The sequence below is a fragment of the Artibeus jamaicensis genome, unplaced genomic scaffold (assembly GCF_021234435.1).
Source record: "Artibeus jamaicensis isolate MK-2021 breed Jamaican fruit bat unplaced genomic scaffold, CSHL_Jam_final contig_859, whole genome shotgun sequence".
Lineage (NCBI taxonomy): Eukaryota > Metazoa > Chordata > Mammalia > Chiroptera > Phyllostomidae > Artibeus > Artibeus jamaicensis.
The window spans coordinates 2,898,946-2,924,178 of NW_026521989.1; the positions used below are offsets into that span (position 1 = coordinate 2,898,946).

The window sequence follows — 25,233 nt, forward strand, 5'->3', positions numbered from 1 at the left end:
TCGGTCTTTCCAAACATATTTCTTTAGATATGAGCGAAAGTCAGGCGTAACAAATGTCTGCCGTTCCAGATGGGAAACTTGTCTTGGGCTTTCTAGCCAAGGCACAATTGCACAAACACACAAGTAAGTTGTAGAAAGAAAAGGGAAACATTTTACCTAAGTCATTGGGCAGTGTGAAAGTGTTAGAAAAACTAAGAAACGAGAGAGAAAGTATTCAAAGGGAAAAGGCTGTTCGTCATTAAGTATCTAGTTTAAAAAATCTGCAAGGCAGAAATCAACAGAAAAACAGTGCACATAACGCTTATTCACAGAAATAAATTAAAAACTGGGAGAAAGTGTGGCTCCGTTGGTTGGGCGTCGTCCAGCAAACCCAAAGGTCGCCGGTTCAATTCTCAGTCAGGGCACGTGCCTGGGTTGTGGGCCAGGCCCGTGGCTGGGGGTGTGTGAGAGGCAGCCGAGATACATGTGTCTCACACTGATGTTTCTCTCCCTCTTTTTCTCCTTCCCTTCCTCTCTTTCTAAAAATGAATAAATAAAATCTAAAAAAAAAAGCCCCTACAGGAGGAGTTCACACATACTGACCTCAACGGCTAGACTTCTCGAATCTTTTTTAACAAAAAAAGTTTTAATTGCATGACGATGGCTTAAATTTGCTTTTGTAACTCACAATTCCAAAATCTCAGAAGAAACAAAATAGAACATTTTCAAATTTGGAGATTAGTTATAATAGCATAGAGCTGCCATTAAAAAGTTACATGATGAAAACTATGAAAGGGTATGGAAAAATGTTTCTAGATTATTATTAATGAGCAAAAACTATTTTATGGCCCAGAATAAATAAAAGATGAACATTTTTACTTAATTTGTTTTATCTAATTCACAAGTAAAATACTGAGGAGAATAACCATCCCAACGTTAACAGTGGTAGCTGAACAGTGTTTGTTTTTTCTGTGTTAAAAATGTTAACAAATATATAAAGAAAAAAAAACTCGAAACCAGAAACTTGGATAGGCATTCCACTCAAAAAACTGGTGCTAGCCCAGTTACTCAGAGTATATAGTGATGTGCCAAAAAAGGCAAAAAGGATGAAAAAATCCAGCCGACATTTTTTCTTGTATCGATTCTGTATATTTAAAATGTTGCTGGAAATTTACACAGTGGAATTCTACTCGGTCATAAAAAAAAAAAAAGAAGAAAATTTTACCCTTTGGAACACTATGGATGGATCTGGAGAGCATCGTGTTGAGAGAATAAGCCAATGAGAGAAAGACAAATACCGTCTGATTTTACTCATACATGGAGTCTGTTGAGCAAACTGAAATAACAAGCAAAACAGAGACAGACTCACAGACGGAGAGCAGATGACAGCTAGTGGGGAGAGGGGGAGCTGGGAGTGGAGGGACTGAGCAAGAAGGAAAAAGGACTCACGGACATGGACAACAGGCTGGTGATTGCTGGGGGAAGGGGTGTAGGAGAGAACTGAATGGTAATGGGAAAAAATAATGAAGATTAAACGGAAAAAAAACACACCAACCTTGCATGCTGTTCTCTAAAGTGCCCATAAAAGCTTGGAAGCAAAACAGCTGCCCCATAAAAATCACATGCAAACCCAAAATATCTTTCTCAAGCCTGCTTTCACTATGGGGGGAAAACTGGAATTCCCCTGCACAGAACAACCACGGTCAGCCTGCTTATCCCAGTGATGGGGCAGTGATGTCCAGTGATGTGCAGTGATCACTAGTGATGGGGACAAGGCTGTACCCTAGCAACCACCCAGGGCACCGGTGGAGAGATCTGGGGGTCTTACCAGAAGTTCCAGGGTGGTTGGGGTTTGGATTCGGTTTTGGTTTCGGTGGATCGGGAGGCACGGGGTCATCTGTCGGTAAAAGAGAAGAATTGCAGTCATGAGCAGTTTTCGGCAAAGACAACAAAGCATCATCCATTTGCTCGCAGACAGTCTACTCAGCGCGCCCTCAGCCCGCCCCTTGCTGATTTCCTTCCATCGTCTTCCAGCGACAGTAGTTCCATTCACGTGAATCCAATAGAAGCTATGTGCAGCTGTTGGGACCAGCTGCTCTATTTGTGGGTCCCCAGTGCCAAATGAAGATGCTGGGTCCCCAGGCCATGCCATCAGTATCAATAATTTCAATATGGCAGCAACAAGAGGGTGCAGCCATGGATGGGGTCCCGTTGGAGGGAAGGCCAGTCAGCTTGCCTTGTATTTCCACAAACACAGAGTTTCCAAAGTAAAAGTGAGCACAAAGGTAAACTCCATAGCAAATAGCACCACGCTCATTCCCTAGGTTTTCCTGGTTTAAAAAAAAACAACAAAACCCTCTATGTATCCTTGTAAAATGATGAAGCTCTTTGAACTCACACCCCTTTGGTGATAATAAGCAAGTCAGCCATGAAGCAGAGTGATGAAAGTTACTCACTGTGTCCTCCCCCAGCGACCGCATCTTCTAAACTGAAGTCATCCCCTAAAGAAGGGACGGTAGTCGTTAATACCCAAGTTGTGGGGCAAAAAGCAAAGACAAAGGCATCTTTTAGAGAATGGCGTCCCCATCTCCCTTCTTCCTACTGGTCCGACTACCTCTCTGAGCAGGATGGCAATGGGGAACCCATTTTCCTCAACCAATTTCCACGTGGTTCAGCTCTCAGATGAAGAGTACACGATACAACAAAAACAGAAGTAATTTATCCATCACCAGCACCCCACGGACCGAGGTGGATTTCCAACGCCACCTCCAGAACACTCCGTCTGGTTCATTTCCCATTCTCCGGCCATTCCCCCACAGACGGCCAGCAACTTCTGCAAGGAGGTGGGTTCGCCAAGACACAGGGACAGAAATGGGTGGCCAGATTTGTGTGACAAGCTCCCTCAACAATGGTGGTCCTGACCCAGGTACCCTTGATGAATCGGCATGATGATTCTGGAGAGTTCCCCAGGGCGCCTTCTCGGTTTTAAGACCTGTTTTCCAATTCCAGTTCTTGTCTAGACACACATGTCCACCCCACACAACACACTGGACGACTGTGAAGCACGAGGTGGATGTTACGTGTTGCCTACCGCTCACAGTGGTGCAAATTCACTTATTCAACCGCAATTTATCCTGCAAGGTGTATGAAGCGTCCCAACGCCTGGGTGTGAACAAAGACCTGTGCCAACCCTTCACTCAAGAGATAACCTTCTACAAGCAAGCCCCCTAATTAAGCAGATATATTATTCCTGAAAATAAAAACTCAGAAGAGTCGTACAACTTGAGGCATCGATTTTACTCCGAGTGGCTAACCACCACCGAATTAGAGCGTTGACCAACTTCAGTATTTGTCCCTAATTTCTGCATTGTATTTGAAAGCATCAGTGAGCATGAAGGCATAGACGCTGAAGTCCTGGCAGCTGCGGTGTGAATTTTCTCATGGGGTCTACAGGAGTCTCAGCCCCTAAAATTATTTCTCCCAAGAGCCAGACACCTAGAAACACTTAATGTTCCAATGACCCAAGACTACCTCACTGAAGAGCACCCATTCTCTCCTCCAGAAATCATTGGGCATCATAAACAATTCAAATCTTAACCAGACCATACACAGAGCCCCCAAATTCTGAGTAGTTCCTGTTTGTCCATGGGTCATCCAGTTCTTGGGGAAATCAGGGTTCAAGACAATGACCTGCCCACTCTCTTGGCTCACAAAGAACATCGGCTTCTTACCCGAAGCGGGTTTTTTGGGGGGTGGTGTGGGCTTCTTCTCAGTGTCTGAAAAAAAAAAAAAAAGACATTTCTGTAAGTAAAACTTGTAGCTCAGAAACAAAGTCAACTCCCTAGAATGCCCCATTAAAAAAAAAAGAGTCAATCATGTTTTTTTTTTTAATTTTTCCCCAACATTTACCTTTTATTAAGTCAATAAATAAGAATGAGAAATCCAAAACATTGAAACTGGAGATCAGGAAGGAGACTTAAGACCCTGTACACATGCCTCATCATCTCCTTTATCGTTCCCGATAACGCCTTTGCCCACACAAATACGCCGTGGAAAATGGCAACTGCTTCCTCTTTTAAAAAATACTATCGGGACAATTCATCCCCCAATTTCAAATGCCCGAAGACACTCTTCCGAGGACTTCACAAAAGCAAGGCAACCTGGGCTGAAAAAATGAAAACATCGGGGGACTTTGTAAGGTTTTAAAAAATGTTTTATGTATTGATTTGCAAGAGAGAGAGAGACAGAGAGACTTTGCTTTGTGGTAGCTGTTACTGATGCGTCACTGGTTGGTTCCTGCATGCGACCTGACTGGGGAATCGAACCCACAACCTTGGTGTATCGGGACGATGCTCTAACAGCTGAATGATGAAGCTAGGGCTAGACTGGTGCACGCTAACCCACAGAATTTTAAGGGACATCATTTTTGTTACTGCGATTCTTCACACCAAATTAAAATGCGCTTGAAAATAAAATTCCCGGAGAGAGGCTGAGCATGCTTTCAGCACGGTGTGTCCTGACAGGAAGTCCTAGCTCCTCAGGGCCCCTCCCCAGTCTGGTCCCCTGGGAAACAAAGGACAGCAAGCTGTGGTCACCGGGACCATGAAGTGTGCCACCGCTTGTCTTCCAGAAGCGTGACTTCCCCAGGAGTGAGAGTCTCCTACGGCTGCTTGGCAAGTGCCTGCCTTGCTGAGTTTGGGTCCAGCCTTTTGCCTTGGGCCACAGGGGGGTGGCCGATGACTATCGATTCGATCGAGGGATGACAAAGATTACGGTCCATGAACACAGGTCCTTAGGAACTCCCTGCCCTCCTTAAGGAGAATGAGCTGCGGGCACAGAGGTGCAGACATCCAGGGGCAGAAGGACGCAGGGGTGGGACGCGTGCCCAAGACAGCACCCCCTGCTCTGTGCACATCGTGTCCCCGGGCTCTTGCCACCACCGTCCCATATCACTCGCAGCCCTGGCTGGTGTGGCTCAGCAGATGGAGTGCCCGCCTGTGAACCAAAGGGTCGCCGGATCGATTCCCAGTCAGGGCACATGCCTGGGCCGCAGGCCAGGTCCCCAGTAGGGGGCGCAGGAGAGACGGCCACACATGGATATTTGTTCCCCTCTCTTTCTCCCTCCCTTCTCCCCTCTCTAAAAATAAATAAATAAAATCTTTAAAAAAAAATCACTCACCGTCCAGGGCATCCAATAAGTTGAAATCGTCTAAGAGAAAAAGAGTCCGGTTAGAATTCAGGGAAATCTGAGGAAACTGGGAAATTAAGAAAATGATACACAGAAAGGGGCTGGGCAGGGCACTGCCTGGGGCGTTTGGGGGCTCTGGAAGACACACCAATGTGCTGTGATCTGTCTCCTTCCTCTGCACACTCACTTCCACGCCCACAACCAATAGGCCCCTTTGTACTGAAAACAACCAACAAGGGTAGAATTTAGCAGAAAAGGAAAAGGGCAGAACGCGGTCATTTTGCCTGTGCCTGGTTCTATCACGAAGGCTGTGCCTTTGAAATGGCGGGGGAGGGTTGCCAAGCCCTGGACACCGAGAGTCTGTGGGCACGCTGTCCCACAGACAGGCACCCACGCATCCGGAATTCGGAGGAAGGGGTGGAGTGTCCAGCTCTGGGTGTCCAGCAAGGGGAGGACACCTTGACGTCCAATCGTCCTCGAACGTGTCAAGCCGGCAACCCACCCCCTTGAGGTCCCAGGCGGCCAGGCAGATCGGGGACCTGCCTGTGACACCACAAGCCGGGGGTCCCTCGGTGGAAGCCCAGGTGCCCCTGGTCTCCAGCCCGCCCCCCACAGCTGTCCGAGCCATGCACACAGACAGTGAGTCACCCCGGGCGAGGCCCCTGGCCCCGGGGTGCGGGGCTGAGTCACCCTGGCGAAGCACACAGGGGAACCCAGATGAGTCCCCGAGACCCTGGTATTTGGGCTTCCTGGTGGGGGCGGGGGTGGCACCCTGTCACCAGGGACGAAGCTACAGTGGGACTCCCCCAAATTCCATCACGAGGGCGGGCTACTTCAGCGGTGCAGGGAAACCCTCGCAACGGGGACTTCTCAAAATGGTACAACTTGTCTACACAGCAGGTCTGAGTAAATGCAGACAGAGCACAAATCCTGGCAGCAAAAACAGAATGGAAATAAAATACCTATAAAGTACCACAGTGTATAACTCACACACAGGGGATGGATAAGGAATAGAGAGAAACACACAGAACTAAAATTGAAATAAATTAAAGAAATACCACTAGGACAGATAAGAATAGAGCTCCAATAATAAATTATAAAAATTAAAAATTCTGACACACAGAACTAAAATTGAAATAAATTAAAGAAATACCACTAGGACAGATAAGAATAGAGCTCCAATAATAAATTATAAAAATTAAAAATTCTGCCATTTACATATAGAATGTGTGTGTATAAATTACATAAATCTATAATGGAAATAAATTAGAATAGAAATAAAACCTATGCACAATCATCAATTACAGTGATTACCAAGTGTATAACTTGTTTATATATAAGATGTATGTGTAAATATAAAACCAATATATAAATATGTAAAAGTTATATGTAAAAATAAACAGATAAAAGTATAATGGTAGAAGCAAAATATGAACATTTATAACAATAAATGATATGTAATTGTAAATTACGCAATTTAGAACGTATCCACAGAACTTGTAAATCCTATAAATAAATGTCTAAATTAAAACAAATTAATTTGAGAGATAAACTTAGAACAGAAATAAATGTCCATGTACAATAATAAGTCGTAGATAGGACAAGTGATATACCTTGCAAACAGAACGTATTCATTATACAAGAAACAGAGGTAAAGATAAACTAGAGACGATTTGCAGAAATAAAATCAGACGAGCAGGAGAACTCAGGCGGCCGGAGTGTGCCTCCGCCTTTCAGGTTCCCTCTTGAAGAGCAAGAAAAGCGTGATACAGACATAATAACAGCTCGCGGAGGCCACGGTGCATTTTCCCACGGCCGGCTACGTTCCTGAAACTTTCTGGATGAGACAGTTGAACCCCACGGCGCTGCCATCAGGGTGGGGGAGAAGGGAACTTCACCTGACTCCCACGCCCTACCCTGGTGTCCAGGCCACGGCCCCCACCACGCCCTGCACCATGCAGGGCAGCCACACCTACTCCCAGCTTCTGCAGCCCCGCCCCCCACCCCCATCTCTCCGAGCCTCACTAAGAACTTCGGTGGCACAACAGCCCACAAAGCCACCAGGACAAGAGGCAGGGGCCAAGCATGCATCCCACGCCTGTGTCTGCTCACCCCAGGCCAAGGTTTTCCGGAACAAAGGCGAACCCCTGAAATCCCGGCATCCAGGTGTGCGCAGGGCGGGTGAAGCAGGGTAGCCTGCGTATAGAAAATTCTAGTACCAAGCGCAGGCTGTGAGCACAGAGGACGGGTACAGATGGAGCTTGAAGTCCTCAAGGGAGCAGGGAAGCAAGGTGCAGAGATCAGGGCCGCTGGCTAAATTTTAGTTTCTTTTATTTTAAACCCTTTAAAACACCCTGCTTTTTCCGGACAGCTTCTGACAGGTGTTTTTCTAGGTCCACACACGTGATACCATATTCTGGCTCAGTCTCACGGTCTCACACGCGGGTCTGGGAAGCCGGGCACCAAGATGAATTCGTGCCGGGAATGAATGTCCTAGCAGAAAAAAACGCAGTCGACAGCTGGATCAAGTTCAAGCTCACAATGCATTAAAGGCCGAGAGTGTCCTGAATGGCTGATCCCACAGGGACTGGCGGCCCCGTGCGGAGGCGTGTGTGTGGCCACAATAACCAGACTGGCCATCCCCGGGCGTCCAGAACATTCCCTGCTGGCCCAGCATGAAAAAGAATGAACCCCAGGGACACAGCGAGTTTTCAATGCGACTCTGTGTTTTTCCGCTGTGAAGCCCCACGCAGTGGCAGACCTAGCCTGGGTCTAAGGTGACTGCAGGTGAAGGGGGCCAGCCAGTTCCCTCCTCATGGAGGCGTGAGCACCAGGGTGCACGCAGGGTCGGGCAGGGGCCTGCAGGTCAGTCTACGACAGACTTGATGTTAAGAGGCCAACTTGCCCACTCGTCCTGGGGAAGCTGCCCCCGCTGGTCTGGGGAGCCGTCCTCAGGGACGCACTTCGAGGTTCCCAGGGAGGCAGGGACCACCCAGGACCCTGCTGAGTCCAGGCTCTGCTGCTCGGAACTGAATCCTCACAGTGCCTGTGGTGTCCGATAGATGTCACCGTGCGGCGATAGGCAATTTATCATTGTCCCCAGCATCTTGGGAATGAGTGGTGAGGCCGTCGGAGTCACAGCGTTTGGGCATCTCCACCTTTCCTGAGTCTTCGCTTGCATCCTCCACTTGGTCATACATGTCAAACCATTCCTCTCATGCCAGAAAAACTCTTACTGATGCCTCAAAGCCCTGAGAAAATGACCCGTCCTGCGGGAAACCTCTGTCATTCCTCACGGACGCAGGGGAGCCTGGATAAGTACGTGGATGGATGGGTATGTGGAAGAATGTGGAGGGAGGGAGGGAGGGAGGGAGGGAGGAAGGGGTGGAGGATGGATACATGGAGGGGTAGATGCATGGATGGATGTGTGAGTGGGCGGGTCGACGGACTGACAGCTGCGTGGATGGACTGATGGGTAGATGGGTGGCGATCCCACCATCTACCACCCATAAGAAGCTGCAGAGGCCTCGGTGATGGTTCTTAGATACGTTCGCTACCAGGACTGAGAAAGTTCTCTTGGGCACCAAGCTGAACTTCCCTAAACGTGGGACACTGTCTTCCCCCACCAAACCATATTCCTGGCAGAGGGAGGGTACTATGCTCTGTCCCCAAAGCTGGGTGTCCAGAAGCCACCGAAGGCTCACTGAGCAGGTCTGCACTTGGGACCATCACTTGGGCATCAGAAGAGAGAGAGAGAGAGCAGGATGGAGGGCGTCACAGCAATGCACAGGGCACAAAGCAGCATCTCCTCTGGGTGCTGGCGAGTTGGTCTACTGCACCTGGTTTCCCTGGAAACCTGTCTATTTCTTCTGATGCATTACAAAAAATTATTATTGCCCTGGCTGGTGTAGCTCAGTGGATTGAGCACAGGCCTGTGAAGCAAAGGGTCACTGGTTCGACTCCCAGTCAGGGCACACGCCTGGGTTGCGGGCCACGCCCCCAGTAGGGGGCGCATGAGAGACAACCACACATGGATGTTTCTCTCCCTCTCATTCTCCTTCCCATCCCCTCTCTCTAAAAATAAATAAATAAAATATTATAAAAAATGATCCAGCATTCTGAGAGGGAGTCTCCAGGACCCCTGAAAGTGCCGCCAAGACCCAGGGAAGGAAGAAGATTTGCCGGCTTAACGTCGCGAGAGGGGGAGCAGCGAAAAAAAGGAGCAAGGGCTGAGAAAGGTTCAGGAGATGATGCCAGTGGTATCTGCTAACAGACTGGATGTAACACCAAGGAGCTGGCAACACTGACTGGCGACTCTTCAGTTTGAGAGTCTTGGCAAAGGGCTGTGCCATGAAAAACAGGGATGAAGGAGGAGCTGCAGGAGAGGGAGAAAATAATCAGAAGCTCCAGGTGTGAGGGACTAGGAGACAGCATCGGCGCAACCGGCTGGACCGAATCTATCAGCGGTTACCTAAGCCTACCATGCAGACAGATTTGGGGTGGGACCTCACAGGAGCTCTGTCTAGGGAAGCAAAATACAGGGTACAGTCTGCACCCCAGCACAGGCTATGTTTCCCTGTGTTCTTCCCATCTCCTAATCTCTTCCCCAGCTCCAGCCGGCTCCTTCTCTCCCTGGAATGCAGAACACGGCCTGCATTGCCCAGTGATACGCTCATAGTGAGCTATGATGAGGTCTAAGGGGTTGTGGTCTCGGGGCACTGAGGGGATGCACACCCACAGCAGGAAACCACCTGAGAGGGGCAGCTGCTGCCACTTCTCCGGACAGATGGGTGATTGATAGATTCTAGGTAGAGAGCAAGAGAGAGAGAGGAAGAAAAAGCAATGGATAAAAGATACCTGGATGGATGGATGAGTAGATGGATGGGTGGATGGATGGATGGATGGATGGATGGATGGATGGGTGGGTGGATGGATGGGTGGATAGATGGATGATGGATGGATGGATGGATGGATGGATGGATGGATGGATGGGTGGATGGATGGATGGATGATGGATGGGTGGATTAGTGAATGGATGGATGGATGATGGTGGATGGGTGGATGGATGGTGGATGGGTGGGTGATGGATGGATGGATGGTGGGTGGATGGATGGATGGATGGTGGATGGATGGATGGATGGATGGATGGATGTATGGATGGATGGGTGGATGGATGGATGGATGGTGGATGGATGGATAGATGGATGGGTGGATGGATGGTGGGTGGATGGATGGATGGATGGTGGATGGATGGATAGATGGATGGATGGTGGATGGATGGATGGATGGATGGAGGGGTAGATGGATGGATGGATGGCTGGGTGGATAGGTGAATGAGTATATAGATGGATAAAGAGCTCCATCTGTATATCTCTATGTTCTATCTAGCCTCTACCATTTAGCTATCATCTACCACGTATATCTATCCATCCATCCACCTATAATCTATAATATCTATCCCTCCATCCATCCATCCACACATCTCTCCAACTACGCATCCATCCATCCATCCATCCATCCATCCACACATACATATATACATCATCTATGACATTATATACATCATCTATGACATCCGTCCATCCATCTGTCCGCCATCTATCATGCCCAGTGTGTGCCACCTCCCTCCAGCCATGCCGTGGTCCTTAAGGAACTTCCTCAGCAGGGAGGGACCCCCTCTTCGTCACCCAGGCACCAGCCACCCATCCCCACAAGGCCCCTGTCCCTAGTGTCCTTGCCCTCACTGAGACCCAGCCCAACCTCCCCTTCCCTATCTGCATGCACCGCTCTGTGCCACCCCCGACCGGCGCTGTCCCCCATCCCTTCATGGGGGGGAAGCTCATGTTCTGCTGTGTATTCAGCAAACACACCACTTTCATTCACGTCTTGGACTGAACCCACGCCCCTCTGGACGGGAAGAAGCAGAAGGGGACCGTGGCCACCCTCTGGCTTCTTGCCATATTTAGAAAATCGGCATGCCTGCGAGAGCACCTGCCCCCCCAGACAACAGGAGCGATTTACACTTCGTGCACGGGTAACTCGGGCACGTTGCGGTCCCATGGAAACGCTCGCCTTTTCTGGTCTGCACCTCTCTCTGATCCGACACCACAGGGCAGCCCCCGGCCAGCCCTGGGGTCCCCGAGCGACACTGAAGAACCTCCAACTCTGACTGCATTGTGTTGGGCAGCTCCAGCCCTTCAGAGAGACAGCCCTTCAACAAATGAAAACAAAGACTGTTTTTTTTTTCAAAAGCACCCTTGGCGCGATTGCTCTGCTCTTTGACAAGTTGCCACGCAACTGCAATGTGAAGGTGGTTCCCCGAAACTGAGGGGGTTCTACCCAAAACAGCAAGACACGGCCTCAGGTTATGTTTCCTGTCAGGGTTCAGGGGCGCCCAGAGGAAGTGGGAATCCAGCCCCACCGATGCTGGCTGGGCAGGGGTGCGTGAAACACGCTGGCTGACGTCCCCCGCCCCCCCCCCCGTGTTTACTTTTCTTCCTTCACGCTGCTGACCCCACACCACACCGATGGCCCCGCAGTGGGCCTCACCTTGCTGTCTGAGAATCCCTGGTGGGAGGGCTTGTCTCTGCCTCTGGGGTGAGGAAAGAGGAAGTCTCTAGCTTCCTGTTTAGGACATTTTTTTAAAAAAAAAATAGAATGACTAGCAAGAGAACACATGAGGGAAGGCGGCAAGTATGAGTCATTCTAAGAGAGAGCTGAAACACACCCAAGTGTTACGCTCCCAAATCTGGTCAAGAGAAAAAAAAAAGCAGACAGAGAGTAAGAACAGGAATTTCAAGAAGGGGCAGCCCAGGGCAGGACTATCTGCAGAAGTGAGAGATAATCAGGTAACTACAAGGAGGAATTTGATTAGTTAGCGCCTTTTCCGACAACAGGTGGGCAGAGAGCAAGAGAACCGCCCGGCAGCTGGTCGACCGGTAGTCTGTCTGCCGGACAACGAGACCACGTGCAGAACCAGTGTTGTGGCGGCACCAACCGGGCCCATGACGCAGGCATCTTGGGCAGCCTGGTGATTTTTCCAAAAGGAGCAAATGAAAACAAAATATTCTCAGAAAGGTGTGTGTGTGTGTTAGAGGCATCTCAGGACAGCTTAAGGGCAAAATGCCGGTTGATACTACGAGTCCCTGTGGAAAATCAAGAAAACGTGTGGTCTTGCATCCTGGTTCCTTCCAGAATTTCTTTCTCTGCATGTACTTCTCGCAATGGCGGCAGGCGCCTCTGTGACAATGCACAGCACTGCCTTGCACCCTTCGTCTTTCTAAAAGCCAGCAAGGAAGAGGTCTCGCTGTTCCTTGGCGATCTTGCTGGCCTGGGATGTACCTGGTAGCCTGTTGCTCCTTCTTGGAGGCTTAGGAAGTCCCCATGTCTGCAGGAAATATTTTCCAAAGCATTCTGTCCCCATCACAAAAAAAAAGTTTTGGGAGGTTCCTCTGTGTGCACACACACACTCCGTGATTCACCCCAGGGTTTGGCAAGGGGCGCTGGTCACAGGACAGTGCGTCTATGGAACTGCTGGAGACAGTCCCCCAGTGTGAGGACGGAAGGGGACCTTCTCGGGGACGCGGCATTGCACGGGGCGCTCCTCAACTCTCTGGGCGCCCAAGCCGGTCCTCGAACCAGGTGACCCTGTTCCCTAAACCACACCGTTGTGAGGGGAGGTGTGAGTGCCCAGGAAGTCTCCCGTGGAGGGAGAAGGACACCTACGTCGCCTTCCACGCAACCGGCCACGACCTCTGTGCTGTCTTCTCTCCTCAGTGACTGTCTGCCACCTGCGCCCGGGGCCAATGCTCCCTTGGGAGCTCCCCCCAAAAAGTGCTCCCTTTTCAACAAAGTAGTTTAATCTCCTGAGAGACAAACAGAGTGTCTGGAAGCATCAGAAACACAGGATGCGGGCAGGGGGTCAGGGAAGAGCCATTAAACTGTATCAGGGCCCAGCAAGCGGGTGGGACCATGGCCGGCTTTTCTCTGGGAGGAAGGCAGAAGCAAGCACCCTCGGGGGCGAGGCCAGGGTCCGGGGAATGCAAGCCCCCACGGAAGCCTATTCTTGTTGGGTGGGGACGGCGGGGAACCCCCCAGACTGGCCTTGGGACATCGGCTCAGGTGGGCGTTGCAGCTTCCAAACAGGGGGCACACAGAGCTGACTTTGGGATGGAGGGTGTGTGCGGACTCGAGTCACAGCCCCGATGAACAGCGGGCGACAGCCTGTGGCACAAACACCAGAGTCCCTCGCCCTGGGCCCTGGAGGGTGCTGAGCGGAATCCCTGGCCTCCACCCGGCAGATACCAGGGCCACACCCTTCCCAGTCATGACAACCAAAAATGTCTCCACCTGGGGTTGAAGGCACCTCTTTGCCCTTCTGTGCTCTGTCTTGTCCCTCCCCACAGGGACGTCGAGGCCACCTGGGAACTCAGGGCCCTGGGGCCCAAGGACTCTGAAATCAGACCAATGTCACTAGCCCTACAATCGAGATCCGTCCTTGGCCTCACAGGACTTTAACCGCCAGAGCGGACACCGAGGCACCAGCGTATTTCTGTGACAAACTGTGTCTCCAGTGCACCAGCCACAAAAGAGACTTTGCTGATAAAACCCATGCGCACCTTCAGGACAGCCTGTTCCTACCCCCATCCCCAGGATGGGACTTCTGAAGGAGGTCAGTGGCTACTAAACCTCCAATTTCTCTGCATTTTGGGGTCCCAGGCTGGCCAGGCTGGCTCGTGTCCCCCCCTCATCGGAAATCAGGGAATTCTTGGCTCACGGTGCTGGGGGTTGGGTTTGGTTTTGTTTTTGTTTTGTTTTTTCTTTCCCCTAAACACTTTCAAAATGACTTACTTGGGGGCTGCCCTGACCCGACGCCACCACAGACTGACCACAACACCACAGCCACAGAGCCGGTCACTGTCGCCACGGAGACCACTTCACCCCCACCTTGGGGCTTGTCCCATTCTCCTGTCTGGATATTTGTCCCTGGCCCCCCCTCCATAGATGGCCCATGCTGGGGTTACCAGAACATCCCCCCCTCACCCATTTCCCTGGAGGCCGCACACAGTAGGTGCTCAGGAAAAAACACAAAATCTCTCAGGAAACGATAAACAAGTGGCAGAAACTGGATCAGTGAGAAAGTTGGGGAGGTAGGAGCTGGTATAGTTTGATCAAATGCAACATGCAAGGGAAAAAAAACTTATAAAGAAACGGAGGACAAGCAGGGATATTCCAGAAGGCACCAGAGAGGCAGGAGGGAGTCTCTGCCCACACCGCCCCCCACCCCCACCCTCCATGGCCCCATAGATCAGGGTAGCTTGCTCCCAAGTCGAGGCAGGCCTCCTCCGTCTTCTCGGTCCCATTTCTGGTTCCAAATACACATGCGGCGCCCACCAGACCGGCCTAGAAACTCCACTGCCCGCCTCCCCGGCCGCCTGGCAGTGTGGCCGCACTGGCCAGCACAATAACGCAGCGTTCGGGACAAAATACGCAGCGCGCGCCGGGGGCGGACCGCAGCCGGACCTTGCGTTCCGCGGGGGCGGGGGAGGGGCGGGCTAGCCCTCCTCTCCCGTGTTTTCAAGGCAGAAACCAAAGCCCACGCCAGGAAGCGGCCGGGCGAACCGCGTGGGATCGTGGGGCCGGGCTCCCGAGAAGTTCCCTGCTCTGGAAACTTTTTTTCTGAACCATCTCGCGTGGCACCCTATCCGCTGAGAACACGTTTCTTGTCTTCGCACGGCCTGTCCTCTCGCGCTGCCGTCCCCGAGGCCTGGACACTTGGCCGGCGTTTGGGCTCCTCCAACGCCCAGAGCTGGTCTAACGCTTCCCTTCCCTCCCCTCCCCCCTGGGTGTCTGGCTCCCCGGCAGCGTCCAAATTTAGGCCCGGGACACAGGGCGTGGCTCGGAGCTCCCACCGCGCCCCAGAACAAAGGAGTGCGCTCGGGAGCCCAGCCCGGGTGGGGGCGCACAGGCGGGTCCCGGAACAAACTTTGCCCCTCGGGTGGGGGAGGCCAATGTCACCGGTCCTTCCAGACCCCGGCGACTTTTCACAGGTGGTGGTGAAAAACAAAAACAACCAAAGCTGACGTTTCCCCTCTGGACTGAGCCCAAAATGGTCCGGGGGAAAAAAGTTGCAGGAATCAGCGCTGGCTGCCTCCCCTGGGGCGTTGGCCACCCGTGAGCAGCACGCACCACACACCCCGCCCCGCGGGGAGACTCCAGGTGGGCCCGGGGCAGCCCGCCCCTGCGCCCCCTCCCACACCGGGGCCCCGCGCCCTGCCCCCGCCGCACGCTCACCCTGGGGAGACACCGGAGCGCTCAGCAGTCCCAGCAGCAGCAGCAGCACGAGGACAGCCCGGCGCGCCATGGTGCGCCCGGTGCGGTGCAGGCAGGATCCCTGAAGTGGCGCTGGCGGACGGAGGCTGCACTGCAACCCCCTCCCCCACACACTCCCACCCCGGGGCGGAGCCCGCGCCGGACGAGGGGGAAAAGGGGGCGCGGCGCTATCACCCCGCCCCAACCCGAGCTCGCCCCGCCTGTGACCACCCGGCCCTGCTGCCCAGAAGCAGCCCGGGGTGGAGCGCGCGGAGCTGACGGCGGACGGCCCGGCCCCCACTGGGGGGCCTAGGCCCGGGAAAAGAGCCCCGTTCCCACTGGGGAGAGGATGGGGATGCCCCCACCCGCCCGTGACGGGACCCCAGGGCCGCACGGAAGGCAACAAATAAACCCCACTTCTTCCTCCGTTTACTGCGGATGCCACGGCGCGGTGCCTCTAAGGAGCCCAGTGAAACCCCCTCCCTTGTGTGGAGACTGTGGGGACCCTCCTTGTCTCCACAACCCCTTCCAGGTCGTCACAGGACCACCCCCAAGAGAGATTCCTTAGGAAAATAAAGCGGGGGCGCCCTGCTCCCCGAAGTCCAGGCTGGACTCACGGAGGCCACAGCAGCGGTGGGGGCTTTGGGGCGGCAGGGCCGGTCGGTGGTCTATTCCTCCGCCTGACCCAGGGCTGCCATTCCAGGGGCCTGCAGTTCCCGAAAACCTCCCCAGGCCAGGTCAGGGGTGGGGCGGGGAGAGCCAAGACAAGGGTCCCCTGTCCCCTCCGAGGCGGCCAGCCCCCTTCTCCGGGGTCTCTGGAGACATTCAGAGGCCCCGGGCTGCCCTTTCCCAGTGCCAGGCTTACAGTGTATTTCTTTAACGAAGACGTTAGCTTCAAATTCTTTCCGCCTGGCCTCCAGGGCCTGGGTAAAGGATTCCTGAGTCACAGTGCGGCAGGCGACCGAGGGCTCGTGAGCGCCGCTGTCCGCTCCTCCCGGGGTGAGTCCAGGCCCCGGCTCCTTCCTGGCCATGCCCCAGGACCCTGTCTGCTGCCGCCGGCTCTGCACGCCAGGCCCGGGCGGTGGGGGGACCGGGTGGGGGGATCACAGACGGCCATGCGCCAGGGCCCACCGTGCGTCTGGGTGATTGCTCACCTCACACTCTGACAACTCTTTGCAGCCGGGCTGCGGTTTCCTTCACCAACAGAATCCCAAGGACAGACAGGCTATATTTCCTTTCCAGGGAGAAAGAAACCTAACAAAACACGCAGCCTTTAAAGTGTGACTTCTTGTCATAAGCCTGGGTTGACCCCCTGTCTCATGTTCAGGTGCCCTGAACCTTCTTTACATTTTTTTCTCTAACCCTCCACCATGGACACTTGAAAGAGTGTCAATTAGTTCTTTCCATTCCCTCCCCCCGCCACACACACACACACACACACACACACAGTCTTGGGGCCAATGGAGGGCGGATCTCAGAGCTCTTATGGTAGAAAAAGAGGGGGTGTTGGAGCTGCGGCAGCCTTTTTGGCACCTTGAGGTCAGTCGGCCTCAGAATGAAGCCTGGATGATTAAAACACAAGAAAACATGTGCTTCCTGCACAAACGCAGAGATTCTTTCCTGGGAAATGTCCAGTTCACTCCTACCATCTTCAAAGGAAATTCCTACCTGCAGGAATCCCAGACCTCTTCACCGTGGTGGAAGCCCGTCTCTCTTTTCACCCTTGTAATATTCCAGGAAGTTCTGGAGTCTGGGTGCATCTTATCACTGAGGGGCTGGGTCACCAGCCGTGATAAATACGCCCGGTCCTCCTCTGAATGCCAGGCATGCGGGCTCTCACTTACGTGGTTACGGACAGGCCTTTTGAAGATTTCTCCTGATTCATTCAGCTGCCTGGGGGTGATCACAGTCGAGGGCTACCTTGCTTGTCTCCGAATTAAAACGCCCACAACAGTCCGCAGACGCTTGGGTGGCAGGAAGCTTTATCTTCCAGGATGGCAATGAAATTGGGTGGAAGGCGCCCCTTGGGTTGCATCCAAATGGCATGGGAGGCCGTGAGCTGGACCGGGACTGGGAGTACCTGCGGGCTGTGCGTGGTGCTGGCCGAGCCTCGGGGCACGGCCAGGTTCTGGCCTTTTCTGGCAGGCTCCACGGGCCCTCTCGTACCTTTGTTTCAGAGTAACTCTCGGTCGCTCCCAGCCTCCGATGGGCCCCTGCCTGTCTCCTGAATGTGTGATGACTAATCCCCCTGACTCTGGTCTATTTGTAGCCTGTGCTCCAAGCCAGTTGTATGTGTGTGTTTGCACATGTTCTCTCTACATTTACATGCATGCCAGTATCCATCCATCCACCTGTCTCCTAGTGCATTCATCCACCCATCTGACTGCCATCCGTCCGTCCGTCCATTCACTCGTCCACCTATTTATTCATCTGTTTATCCATTTATCCATCCACTCATCTATTAATCCATCCACCATCCATCCATCTGTCCATCCATACATTCACTCATCCATCCACTCATCCATCTATTTATCCATCTATTTATTCATCCACTGATCTATTTATCCATCGTCCATCCATCATCCGTCCATCTACCCACCCATCCATTCACTCATCCATCTATTTATCCATCTATTTATTCATCCACCGATCTATTTATCCATCCAACCATCCATCTGTTGTGCATGTGAGACTATAACTTGCCCATCTCACATCCCACAACCAGGGCCTTTGATTGTATTTATGTTGGCAATATGCCAGCTCTAAGATTATTGGCTCACTCTCCCTTAGAATTAAAAAGAGAAGAAAAAAAGAGGTTCTGTGGGATAAAATTAATGTCAGCAGAAATTGTTAGGGAACGCTTCTGAAAAATTATTTCTTTAAGAGGTACAGCAATGGCTGGGAAGGGCCACTTGGAGCCTTCTCTGCTTCATCTTGTGGCTGCCTGGAAGACGGAGGTGATGTCTGGAGCCCCAGCAGCTAGACTGGGGCAGGCGGTAACCTAGACGATGAGAGGCACTTTTGAAGAATGACAGAACATAGAAAAGGACACGTGATGGCTAGTGACCCTGCAGAATGGCTGTGCCCATCCTGCACTTCTTTCATGGAAACAAGGATAAGCTTTTCTCTTACCTTTTGTGCAAGTCAGGTTGGCTTCAGTCTCATTTAAACCACTCTTGTTTCCGGTCTTTGTTACCAGAGGTTGGGCCCAATTTATGATAGAGAGTAAATGGGGGGGGCCCTTGTGCTGACCAAAGCAGCCTAGACATATCTTGCCAACACTTATGGTACCCACTGTACAATCTATGTAAGAGAATGTCCTAAAGTATTAGAATGGATGGAGGGTGAGTGGGTGGATGGGTGGGTGGGTGGATGGGTGGATGGATGGATGGATGGGTGGATGGATGGATGGGTGGGTGGATGGCTGGATGGGTGGGTGGATGGATGGGTGGATGGCTGGATGGATGGACAGGTGGATGGATGGATGGGTGGATGGGTGGATGGTGGATGGATTGATGGATGGATGGATGGGTGGATGGACGGGTGGATGAATGGTGGATGGATGAATAGATGGATGGATGGATAGATGGATGGGTAGATGGACAGGTGGGTGGATGGGAGAATGGAAAGAATAGATGGACGGATCGATTAGCGAATCAGTGGATTTGGTGGAGGGATGGATGGATGGACAAACAAACAAGGGAATTATGTGCCTGACATCTGTGTACTCTTTCATAACTAACTAGTAGTCACACACTGGGAAACAAGAATGAAGCAGGAATACTGAATTCGCTAGCCCACTGCTGGGGTCACAGAGGTCTTGAGCGGTGGGCTGGGATTAGCAGCAAGAGTTCTCAGCTCCGGAATCGAAGCCGCTTGCACCTCGCAGCCCCCGAGCTGCCCAACACCACTGGCATTTTCCCCACAGCGGTCACGGCGGCCAGAGATAAAGGGCCATTTGTCTCTTGGAGTTCCCATATTGGGAACTTCATGGTTTCTGCCCATCAGTGGTCTGACCCATTTTAAAAACAGTAACTTCATTAATTTAGCAAGAACCCGAGGCAAGCCGTGTGTGTGTGTGTGTGTGTGTGTGTGTGTGTGTGTGTGTGTGTTCCTCTCTTCAGCACAGCCTGGGCTGGGTCTTCTGCAGAAATCAAGAGAAGCGGGGAAGCAGCTTCATCTATGAACAACTCCTCCGTTGAGGAAGCTGCAGCGTGTGGTTTCTGTGGCTTAGAATCGAGAGGCAGCTCCCCAGAACCCCGCCTTTCAGTCATAAATCCTGTTTGTGTCTAAGCCGGCTTTAGCCGGTCAGCCACCTTCTCTGTTAGGACTGTGTGGATTGGTGGCACCGTGCCCCGGCCCTGGGGCGGGGGACCAGGGTGGGCCGGGGTGGTCACAGTGATGGGGTGAAGGCGTCCCCGAGAGGCAGGACGTCTGTCAATGTCTGTGAGTCTCAGGGTGCGGACACATCTGACTCTGGGCACTTTCCCCGAGTCAGCCCCTGGCTTGGAAGTCACCCCCCACCCCAGACACAGGGCCCTTTCGATGCATAATTCCAGAACCCAAGGCCTTGACGTGAGCTCATCCAGATAATAAATGCCTCCCTCTCTTGTCCTCTGTCCCTATCCATCGGCCACACACACTGAGTCTACAGTTGATGCTTGAGCCACGTTGGAGTTGGAGGCACCCACTCTCGTGCAGCCAAAGATGTGCACAACACTTTGGCTTCCCCCCCAAATTTAACTGCTCATCACCTGCTGTTCACAGCCTGCCTGACCGACCTCGTAACAGTCTACAGACACGATTTTCTACAGAACGTGCACCGTACTCTGCGTTCTTCCAACAAAATGAACTAGGGAGAAGCCAGTGTTGGGAAGAAAATTACAAGGAAGAGAAAATCTATATATACGTATTTTATGTATTTCTGGCATACCTACATTTTTACTTCATTTTCACCACTGCTAGCATGTTTGTCCTATGTGTTTCCTTACAAATCTCCCCAACATTTCCCAATAGACTTCATTAAAAAATCATCCATGTAGGACGGGACCTGGGTAGTCCCATCCATTGCTCCTGGAGGTCCGCCTGCGCCTGGGTAGGCACCAAACTGGCAGGTGAGGGAAGCCACCCCATACGTCACCTCTCCAATGGCTCCGCGTCCCAGCCGCTCTGTGTCTAATGAGCTGCCCCCAAAACTGAGTGTTCAGGTCGGACTTGCGTGTGCTTGTGTGGGGGCCGAAATCTCAGCAGACTTGTGCATTTGCACGGGTAGTTGTTAGGACTGCCCCATTGGCTCAGACGACGAGAAAATAGATGATTTATGGAATTAGAACATCCACTGTTATTGCTTTTGGTGGGGGGGAGGGTAGAACTCAGCAAAGCAGGCTGCCTGGGCTTGATTTCTGTCCTGGTGGGGACGCTGGCTGGTTACAGCCAGCGGGACAACTGTCGGTTAAACACCGTTAGGGTAGCAGTAAATCATTTACTACAGCTGGTGGTTTTCTGTGATACAAGTCCACAGGAAATAGCACCCCTGTCTCTCCATTACGGTTTTCTCTGATGCTTCCTTGGCTAGGGGAGCACCGAGACCACACTCCCCTCTGTGGTCGCAGCCCCTGAACCAGAACGGGGGGGCGCTGAGACCTTCGGCCTTCACACCTGTGCCAGCCCCGCTCACCCAGGTCTCCTGGATACAGCATTACCTGTAATCCCCACCAACTCATCACCACAGAGCTGCAGCTCCAACGAACCTCACTAGGCAGGCTGCCTCCACAGGAGATCATAGATCAGGCAGGTAAGGAACAATACACAATTATTTCTCGACGTTTGGAGGCTGAAGTCCACGATCTAGGTGCCGGCAGATTCGGCGTCTGTTGAGGATGCTGGTCCTCCAACAAGACTGACAGCTTCCTTCTGGGTCTTCTTCACCCAGTGGAAGGAGCCAGGGAGCTCTCTGGGGTCTGGTTTATAAAGGCCACTAATCGCACTGTAGGGAAGGGTCCGACCCATTGCTCCAGTCCCCAACAGAAAGAGTCACTGAGTGTGTTACCACGGTCCCCCGCTCTGATGATCTCACCAGAGTGCAGCCAGAGCGTACGCGAGGTCAGCCTGATGCCTCTGGGCACGGCTGATGCCCACGCTGAGAGACTAGACACCAGCCACAAGGGAGCAGACAGTTCAGCAATGCAAAGCGGATTCGTTTTGCAAATCTAGGCGATCCCCTGATCTAGTGAGTGTCCGAAATGCTGAGGGGAAGCCGTCTGCCTGCTGTCCCTGCCTCTGTCCACGTTTTCTCCGGCTCAGGGTCTTTGTGGGGGCTGCAGGGCATGTTAGGAACATGGGGCGCACCCCTCGGGGTGGGGGCGCGGTGCGTTTCTGCCCAGGGTCGGCACGGGGTGCATGGCGGCTCTCTGGCTTATCACAGGGGCAGTGCCACGGGCCCGCCCCCCTTCCGTCTGCAGCAGGATTGACATCGGCCCGGGCCAATGGAATGCCGCAGAGGTGTGGCCTACAGGTTGCAGCTGCAGAGTGGCTGGAGCACCTGCCCCTGAACCAGCTCCCTGAGCTGAAGCCGGAAAAGCCACCTTCCAGCCCCCGGGGGCCGACCGCTGACTCACCAACCGACACCAGAAGGCCCCCCCCCCTTCATGGGCCCCAACCGAAACAGCCACGCCACGGAATGGAGAGCACAATCCACAGTTGTGAAGTTCTTCTTTTCTACTTTATTCCTCCTACTTAGCCAAGAAAAAGAAAACAAATCTAGACACACATCATTTAGAATAGACAGAGGGATTACTGAGCGAAACATTTTGGAACAACTGGAAGTATCTCCAAGTACGATTGTAAAACACAGAAAGTAAAAATCCGGCCGCGTTGGTGTCTTTAAGCCCTTTTCCCTGAAACCACTCCATTAAAAATTCGTTTGTGATAACACCAGCTTCGGTTGGTATGTGATGTTTCTCTTTGAACATGTAAAAAGGTTTTTTTTCCGATGGTGGTTTCCTTTCAATACTATTTTGAGCGAGTTTCAAGGGTGCAGCGTTGTAGCTACCCACTCGTGGATGTTGCAAAGTGATCTCCTGGTGGTTCCAGCACTCAGGAGGCCGCACAGCCGACTGCTACAGAATTACCGACCATATCCCCTTGGGCTGCCCTTGCCATCCCCGTGAGAACTCTGTGACTGCCGCGTTGGCCTCCTGCAACCACGCGCTCATCCTTTTAAGACGCCGAGTCGCGGAGAGGTTCCCGGTGCCGAGAGAGCCGAGAAACAGTGGCCTCCAGCTGTCGGCGGCTCCAACATCACACAAATCTTTACCGAGAATTCACAGGAACCTGCACACGCCCCTCGGCACCTGGGGAGCTCCAGCTAAAGTCATCCTGAAGCGGTTTGCGATGCCTTTGGCTTCGAAGCGGGGGGAGGTATCCAAGACTTCCAATGCATTGTCATATGGCATGTCTCTGGCTTTGATTTTTACACCCAAGCATCTGCTGGAGGTCCAAGTCCCACGGGCTGGTCTGGGGTTGATAGGTTCTCCTGGGATTCGAGGCGTCTTCCCCCAGTGGGTCCACAGGGGTCACGTATGAGCGAAAATCTCCCGGCTGCACTCGCCGAGGGGCGGACTCCTTGGAACCACGTTCTAAGATTCTTGAGAAAGCGAAGGCTTGACGTGACTCTGGGTCACCGGGGGCGTCCCCACAGAAAGACGGCTGTGCTGAGATCATGGCCTCTAATGGATCCCCTCAAAAGAGGCTGCGGGATGTCATTGGTTGGACCATCATCTGCAACATCCTTTCCGCTGCTTGGGTTCTTTACCCTTCGGGTGGACTGAACTAGAAGACAGAGGATACATTGTATGTGCTCTTGGAGCCGTTAAGGACGTGATTGACACTCTGTTATTAAAGCCAGGGAGTGTTTTGATGCAGGTAGGTTGTCGTATCGATACATTGTATGTGCTCTTGGAGCCGTTAAGGACATGATTGACACTCTGTTATTAAAGCCAGGAAGTGTTTAGATGAGGTGGTCGTATCCCATTGCAAATGGAAGGCACGCCTTCCGCTCTGGGGCCAGGACCTCACACCTGCACACCCTGCTTGTTCGTCCTTTTGACCCGTAAATGAGTAACCGGGGATCCCGTCCCTCTGTCCAAGTGTGCATGTGTGTGTTTACACACCCTTGGGTTTATTCCCGTCTCCTCCTGGACTCTAGTCAATGATTAAGCCCGTCTTCAACAAACACTCGACACAACCGAGGCATCTCCCGCCACAGAGAATCCCATTAAATCAGTTCCTGATTGAACACGGGGCCCTCTTTTCTTCTCGTGGTTACAGACACATTATTTCGAGATTAGGTGTTGAAATGGACCCTCCAATATACCCGTTTCCACGATGATTCTACAGATTGTGAGTCATAAATCTTCGGTATGTTGAGACCATTCCCGAGTCAGAGAAAGTGGCAGAGGATGTGAGGTCAGGCGGTGCCGACGCCCCCAGGGGCCCCTGAGCCAGCTTCACCTCCTGGGGGCAGGTAGCACGATTGCCACAGGACAACACCACACCCAGGACCGCGCCCGCACCGGCGTGGCTCAGTGGGGTGAGCATCGTCCTGCAAAGAGCCAAGTCACTGGTTCGATTCCCAGGCAGGGCACAGGCCTGGGCTGCGGGCCAGGTCTTCGGTGTGTGAGAGGCAAGTGATCACTGTTTCTCTCCCTCTTTCTCCCTCCCTTCCCTTGTCTCTAAAAATAAACAGGTAAGATCTTTAAAAAGAAACTATTAAAAAAAAAAAAGCAACCCAGGACATCTGTATTGCTCATTCTTGCATATGAGACCGCAGACTCCAATGAAGTGAAGACTTTTACCAATCCGTTTAACTTTATTTTTTTAAAATTTTTATCGTTTTTAATTTATTGACCAGAGAGAGAGAGAGAGACATTGATTTGTTGTTCCATTTTTTCATGCACCACTGGCTGATTCTTGCATGCGCCTGGAGCGAGGATCAAACCCACAACCTCGGCGCATCAGGACGATGCTCTAACCAACTGAGCTACCCAGCCAGGGCCATTCAGCCCACTCTCAGTGAACACATTTCCGCCACGCGTTGCCCTAATGAATCCCCAGCGCACAGAGCATTCCAGAGTGCTGTCTCATTAGGCCCTGGGAGAAATAGCAACACAGGTGCCCCGTGTTCCTGGCTGCAAACGCCCCACCCGCCTGCACTGCCCAGCCTTTGGGGGCTCGTGTGGCTGAACGCACATGGGGGGGGGACCCTTGAGGGAGGACAAGGGCTTGTGCTGTTCTGAATCAGCGTGGGGCTGCTTTGTTTTGAAGCAGGGCTGCCAAATCGGGGCGAAGGGGACACCGTCAGTCACCAAGGGTCTTCCAACATTAGGGGAGACTTTCCGGAGGAGGCAAGAGGCTTCGGAAGAGAAGGGGCCTGCCCAGTGGGCAGGGCGGGTGCGACTCCACCCGGAGTCTTGTGGGTGAGGACCCGCGATGAAGGAAGCGCAGGGGAGACCTTAGAGGGTGCGCAGGGGCCCCCCAGAAATGGGGAGACAGGACTGGCACCGCTTGGGCCGGCTCCTGCAGCAGGGAGTCCCGAGCTGCACTGGCCCTAGGGCACAGGAGCTGTGCCCTCAGACAAGAGGGGTGTCGGCAGCCTCAGGACCCCAGGCTGAGGCTCGGCTCATCCTCGGAGGCCCCCTAGAACCTTGTGGAAGCCACAGGAGCCCCCCTGGCTGGAGGCCAAACCTCAGCTCCTG

The 25,233-nt window shown here is 52.7% G+C and overlaps 1 protein-coding gene across 2 annotated transcripts in view; it reads right to left on the reverse strand.

The window, feature by feature from the left end:
- CD99 (CD99 molecule (Xg blood group)) overlaps positions 1-15,608 on the reverse strand; it is a 28,039-nt gene extending 12,431 nt beyond the window's left edge. Inside the window, exons 1-5 of one of the 2 annotated variants that reach the window (XM_037140429.2) lie at positions 15,461-15,603; positions 5,159-5,188; positions 3,711-3,755; positions 2,436-2,480; positions 1,808-1,876 (exon numbers count right to left, since the gene is read on the reverse strand). In XM_037140429.2, coding sequence (XP_036996324.2) covers positions 1,808-1,876; positions 2,436-2,480; positions 3,711-3,755; positions 5,159-5,188; positions 15,461-15,530 — 259 coding nt within the window. In that variant the 5' untranslated portion in view covers positions 15,531-15,603. Of the gene's footprint in view, positions 1-1,807; positions 1,877-2,435; positions 2,481-3,710; positions 3,756-5,158; positions 5,189-15,460 lie in introns of both variants that reach the window. The other variant, XM_053673429.1, reaches the window with a different exon arrangement.
- Between the last annotated feature and the right edge of the window lie 9,625 nt (positions 15,609-25,233).